Source organism: Hyperoodon ampullatus, assembly GCF_949752795.1.
Source record: "Hyperoodon ampullatus genome assembly, chromosome: 10".
NCBI lineage: Eukaryota > Metazoa > Chordata > Mammalia > Artiodactyla > Ziphiidae > Hyperoodon > Hyperoodon ampullatus.
In genome coordinates this window covers 11,819,388-11,825,387 of record NC_136923.1, presented here as the reverse complement: position 1 = coordinate 11,825,387, position 6,000 = coordinate 11,819,388, and the positions used below count along the sequence as shown (strand labels likewise).

The window sequence follows — 6,000 nt, the reverse complement described above, 5'->3', positions numbered from 1 at the left end:
TCGCGCCCCCCACCCGGCTGGGCAGGACCCGGGCTGCGCTACCACCCCCTCTTCGGGGAAAGGCAGCCGCAGACACCTGGGGGCCGGGGGTGGAGGCGGGGGCTCCCTCGCAGCCGCGGGAGCGTCGTCCAACACGTGAGACTCATGTGATGAAGCCGGGGGAGGGCGGGCAGGTCGCTCCTTCCCTCCCCGGCAGCGGCCAGACGTGCCTGGAGTCACAGGGTAGAACACGTAGCTCCAACCCACCCACTCGTTCCCATTTAACCCAGCCCGCAGCCTCTCCATTACTCCTCGGCTCGTCCCCCCCACCCCCCCCACTCCGCCCTAACCGGCCCCCCCGCGCTCCCTCCCGCCTCCCCGCCCGCCCCACTTCTCATTCACTTGGCTCACACGGCGCAGACGGCGCAGGGAGCACACACTGCCAGTCTGTGCGCAGAGCCGGAGCCCGAGGCCGCGGGTCCACCATGCACGCCCCCAACTGAAGCTGCACCTCAGAGCCGCAGCTCCCGGCAGCCCAGCGGATTTCAAGGAGCTCAGAGTCCGAGGAACCCCTGCGAAGAGACCCCCGAAACCCTCTCCAGAACAGTCCTCACCCGACGCTCTGCCGCTGCAGACAGGAGCGCACAGTGGCCCCGGCTCGCCGCGCAATGGAGCGGATCCCCAGTGCGCAACCGCCCCCCGCTTGCCTGCCCAAAGCGCCGGGACTGGAGCCCGGAGACCTACCAGGGTAAGTTGGCACCCCGGGCCCTTTCAAGCCTCAACTCCAGCCCTGCGTTGTGCGCGGCTTGCAACTAGGAGTAGTTCTGGGCGCATCCGGGGGTTCTTGCCAACCAGGGCTCCTGCAGCCGGTGCGCAAGTCACAGCCCTTCCTCGTCCCTCTCCCTGCAGGATGGATTTTGCCCATATGTACCAAGTGTACAAGTCGCGGCGGGGAATAAAGCGGAGCGAGGATAGCAAGGTAAGAGCACCGCGCCCCTCGGGACCCCAGCCCCTCGCACGCGCTGAGTTTCCAGTAAAAGTTTTCTCACTTTGCGGCTGGAGGGGGTATGCCAGGTGTGGGCTCTGTGCCTCTACTGAGTGGCCTGGAGAAGAAGGGGCGGAGGGGAGCTGGTTCTGGGTGTGACTCTGCTCCGCTGCCCCGACTCCTCGCGCCGCGGCGGGAGGGGGGGGAAGAGGAGCGCTCCTCACCCCCGTCCTCCCGCGCCCACCGTCTCCCCGTGCGCTTCGTAGGAGACCTACAAACTGCCGCACCGGCTCATCGAGAAAAAGAGACGTGACCGGATTAACGAGTGCATCGCCCAGCTGAAGGATCTCCTCCCCGAACATCTCAAACTTACAGTAAGTGAGAAGCTGGCCTCTGTCCAAACCAGCTCCTCTGCCCAGAGGGCGGGCGAGGGTCACTCGCCACCTGCAGGCCCCGCTGGGAACTGCAGACCAGATGGCTCGATCCGAGCTGGTGGGCGGCTCTGTTTGGGGGTACCCTTCCCCAGGGTCAGAATTTTCTGGCAGCCTCGTGCAAATGAGGTGAGAACCGTTTGTACTTCTCCAGGTTGGCACCGACACCGGCTCGCCTTCCCTTGCAAGAGTTTAAGACTTTCCCTGCTGGCGATCTTCAGGGTTCTCTTGTTTTCCCGAATTGAGCAAACCAAGCAGCTCGCAAATATTTTACCCCCTTCCCCCCCGCCCCCCGGTCCCTTTTTAAAATAAGAGGACTTGTTTTGGTGTGTGTGTGTGTGTATGTGGTGGTTTTTTTTTTTTTTTTTTTTTTAACGTCCTGTCCTTTCTTGGCAATAGCCAACAGCTTACTAGCTTGGCAGGCTTTGGTTGGGGAAAGAAAAAAGAATAGTATTTAGGGAGGAAGAAAAAAGTGTAGATGAGCTGGAAGTTATGACAGGATGTCAGGAAAGAAACTAGGGAAAGCCTCTTGGCTGCCAGACACAGTAGAAGTCTCTCCTCGGGTTGACACCACTGCAGAGAAATGTTATCTCCGGATTCCCCTGAGTTAAGGTCAGCAACGGCTGCTGGAAAAATTTATCTGTCAAAGCTTTCTCCTGAGCTAGCTGCTGCTTCCAAAAGGCCTCCAAAGATGGGTGACAGTTTGTTGTTCTTTAATCAAAAATATATATTGAATACATATATATATATATATATTTTAAAACTTCAACTATGAACTTAAAACTAAATTTAGCCAACCAGGAAAGGTTTTTTTCCTTCCTTTAGAGACATATCTCATTGCTAATTAGTGTCCCAGAGGTGGGACTTCTCTGCGCTCACTGCTGACTGAGGCTCTTTTTATTCCAGACTTTGGGTCACTTGGAAAAAGCAGTGGTTCTTGAACTTACCTTGAAGCATGTGAAAGCACTAACAAACCTAATTGATCAACAACAGCAGAAAATCATTGCCCTGCAGAGCGGTTTGCAAGCTGGTGAGTACCCGAGCCTGGCTATCATCTCCTAAGAGTTCTAGCACAAATAGAGAGCCTGTGGGCTCAACATCTGGTATGAGAAACATTCCTGCAACAAATTGCTTATGCACATTCGTTGGGGGAGATGCCGTTTTATCTTTCCTAAAAGGTCAGACTTTTCATTCGGAATGCTGCGTGTGCCACCTGGCATGAATACGTATTAGTCAAATGGTAAAATATTTCTGTGGCATTTTGACTTAAGAGTTTCTGGATTCTGGGAGTTTTCCCCCCGCCTTTGAAAATGCCAAGGCACCTATAATTTGCATCGTGGGTGTTTTACAGTTGTTCTTCTTAGCCCTGTTTCATTGGAGAATAAATCACGGGTATGCCCCAGTGTTTTCCTGTTTCTCTACTTCCTTATCACTCGGTGTGTGGTACGATCCTGGCAGGACGACAACAGGAGTTTTTCCTGCATTTCATGTGATTCCCTGAATAGCCACTAGGTATCTTGGTGAATTACACAATCTAACGAAACCACTGAAGTTTCATCATCTGTTTCTGACTTCTAGAGAATCACAGCCACCTTCTAACCATCTCGTCACACCCATTCCAAATCATACTGTACAAACTAGAGAGAAATTCCTCTCCCCACCCCCTCATTCCATTCTTCTCTGCTCTCCTTTCCAAACTAGTATGATGAGAATCACAAAAAGCTAGCAAGTGCTTCTGCCAGTTTCCTTACGGAAAACAGGAAGATGACCATACCTAATTTCTTGGGGATCATGAATGGAATACATGGGAAAGACTTAGAAATAGCCTTTAAAGATGACGGCATGACTTCAACTTGTATAAGTCATTGAAAATAAGCTTACCTTAGGTGACACTGTTCCTTCACTCTCCTTTTTTGACGATCCAGTCACTTCCTATGGTAAAAAGATATAAATTGACTATAAGTTGACTCTGGTTACAAACATACTAGGATGTTCATTGCTGTGTCACTTATAATGTAAACTCAAGAGCAACCTATAAATTCAACAAGAGGGGAAACAGTCTGTCTCTATTAAATATGGTCTGTGTCTGTGATGGGATATTGTACAGCCATTACAAATCATATCTCATCTCTGAATGGTAGAATTATGGATGATTTTTATTTTATTCTTTATACTTTTTGCTGTCATCCACATTTCCCCTGATCCTATTACTTTTGGAGTTAGGAACATAAATCAGCAAATGCTGTTAACAGAAAGGAAAGCTCTGGGTCTTTGGAACATAGGTGTCCAGGTAAACCACAGGGCCTTCTGAAATGTCTTCCTTTGGATCTGTGTTGATCCAGGTGATCTGTCGGGGAGAAATGTCGAAGCAGGTCAAGAGATGTTCTGCTCAGGTTTCCAGACATGTGCCCGGGAGGTGCTTCAGTACCTGGCCAAGCACGAGAACACCCGGGACCTGAAATCTACCCAGCTCGTCACCCACCTCCACCGCGTGGTCTCCGAGCTCCTGCAGGGTGGTACTGCCAGGAAGCCGTCAGACCCAGGTGCCAAAGCAATGGACTTCAAGGAGAAACCCAGCTCCCTGGCCAAAGGCTCTGAAGGCCCAGGCAAAAACTGTGTGCCAGTCATCCAGCGGACTTTCGCTCACTCGAGCGGCGAGCAGAGTGGCAGTGACACGGACACAGACAGCGGCTACGGAGGAGAATCAGAGAAGACTGAGCTGCGTGTCGAGCAGCCGTACTTCAAAAGTGATCATGGACGCAGGTTCACCATGGGAGAAAGGATCGGTGCTATTAAGCAAGAATCCGAAGAACCCCCCACGAAAAAGAGCAGAATGCAGCTCTCAGATGATGAAGGCCATTTCACTAGCAGTGACCTCATCAGCTCCCCGTTCCTGGGCCCACACCCGCACCAGCCTCCCTTTTGCCTGCCCTTCTATCTGATCCCACCGTCAGCGACTGCCTACTTGCCCATGCTGGAGAAGTGCTGGTATCCCACCTCCGTCCCAGTGTTATACCCAGGCCTCAACGCCTCTGCCGCAGCGCTCACCAGCTTCATGAACCCAGACAAGATCTCAGCCCCCTTGCTCATGCCCCAGAGACTCCCTTCTCCCTTGCCAGCCCATCCGGCCATCGACTCTTCCGCCCTGCTCCAAGCTCTGAAGCAGATCCCCCCTTTAAACTTAGAAACCAAAGACTAAACTATTTAGGGGATCCTGCTGCTTCGCTTTCCTTCCTCCCTACTTCCAAAAACAAAAAACAAAAAAACGTGTTTGTGAGTGTAGCAGGATTGTTCCAGTGTGTATGCCAAGATCATGTGAGGCAGGGAGAGAAGATTCAGGGGTGTGTGTGTGTGTGTGCGTGCGCACGCACACGCATGTGCATTGTGTGTTGGTATGGGACATTAAAGCTCCTTTTGGTGTAGGGAAGACATGAGGATTGCCTGACATCAGGAGATTTAAGGGGGACTGTCGCAGACCTCTGGGCTTTTCCCCTCCCAGAGAATAGCCCCCTCTGATACAGATCAGCTGGATTTTCAAAAGCTTCAAAGTCTTGGTCTGTGAGTCAGTCTTCACTTTGGGAGCCGGGTCTGTGGCTTTGAGCAAAAGGTACTTTCAAAAGAGGGCTTTCCAGAGTGCAGTTCCCAGCCAGCTCTTATGACCCCACCCTGCTCCCTTTTATTGTCTCCGTGACTCACCACATGGGGAGAGGGCAGCCGGACTGAGCGTTCTGCAAAGTGGTGAGGTGGCAGACACTGGCATAGCACGGTAGTGGTTTGGGGAGATATCCGCAGGTCTGCTCTCCACCCCTGCCTCGGGGGAGTAAAGAGAATGTAGTTCCCTACTCAGGCTTTCGAAGTGATTCGCTTACTAAGGATCTGAAAAGGGCGCCCTGGTACAAGCCCGGCTGCCAGGGCAGGCGGGAGGGGTCCCCCGGGCCTCTGGCACCTGTTTCTAGTCTCACCTAGAAACAGTTTCTCTGTCCAGGGAACCAAACCAGGCTGTGAGAGATGCAGACGCCTAAGTTCCAAGCACCCCAGAGTGCGTAAAAGCTGAGTAACAAATTGCAGTTTCAACAAGCCAAGCCAGACTCGGCTCTCAGCTCTATCCTAAAACTCCTTTTAACCAAGCTTAGCTTCTTAAAGGCCTAACCAACCCTTGGCAAAGCAGCATCCTTTCTGCAGGCTAATTTCCCTCGCCCGACGGCGTATGGAGTGTCCTTCTTGCTAAAAAGGATTCTGTCTTCTTCAAAGAAGTTTTATTTTTGGTCCAGAGTACTTTTCTGACTTGTCCAGCTCGCCCTGCACCAGCTTTTTGAAATGCACTATGCTTGATCACTGATCGTGTTTTAACTTTTTCCTTTCCTGTTTTTATTTTGGTATTAAAGTCGTTGCCTTTATTTGTAAAACTGTCATAAATATATATTATATAAATATATTAAAAAGGAAAATGTTTCAGATGTTTATTTGTATAATTACTTGATCTACAAAGGTGAGAACAAATGAATGTATTCCTGTTTTTGAAGAGAATAATTTTTTTTTCTCTGGGGAGAGGTACAGTGTCTATATTTTGGAGCCTTCCTGAAGGTGGGAAATTGTAAATATTTT

The 6,000-nt window shown here is 51.1% G+C and overlaps 1 protein-coding gene across 1 annotated transcript; it reads left to right on the top strand.

The window, feature by feature from the left end:
* Positions 1-647: 647 nt before the first annotated feature.
* BHLHE40 (basic helix-loop-helix family member e40) lies at positions 648-5,856 on the top strand (the record flags this gene model as incomplete). Its single annotated transcript, XM_079712861.1, has 5 exons — positions 648-727; positions 889-958; positions 1,231-1,338; positions 2,302-2,425; positions 3,738-5,856. The coding sequence occupies 5 exons, from the start codon at positions 648-650 to the stop codon at positions 4,592-4,594; spliced, it is 1,239 nt and encodes a 412-aa protein (XP_079568987.1). The 3' UTR covers positions 4,595-5,856.
* Positions 5,857-6,000: the final 144 nt, after the last annotated feature.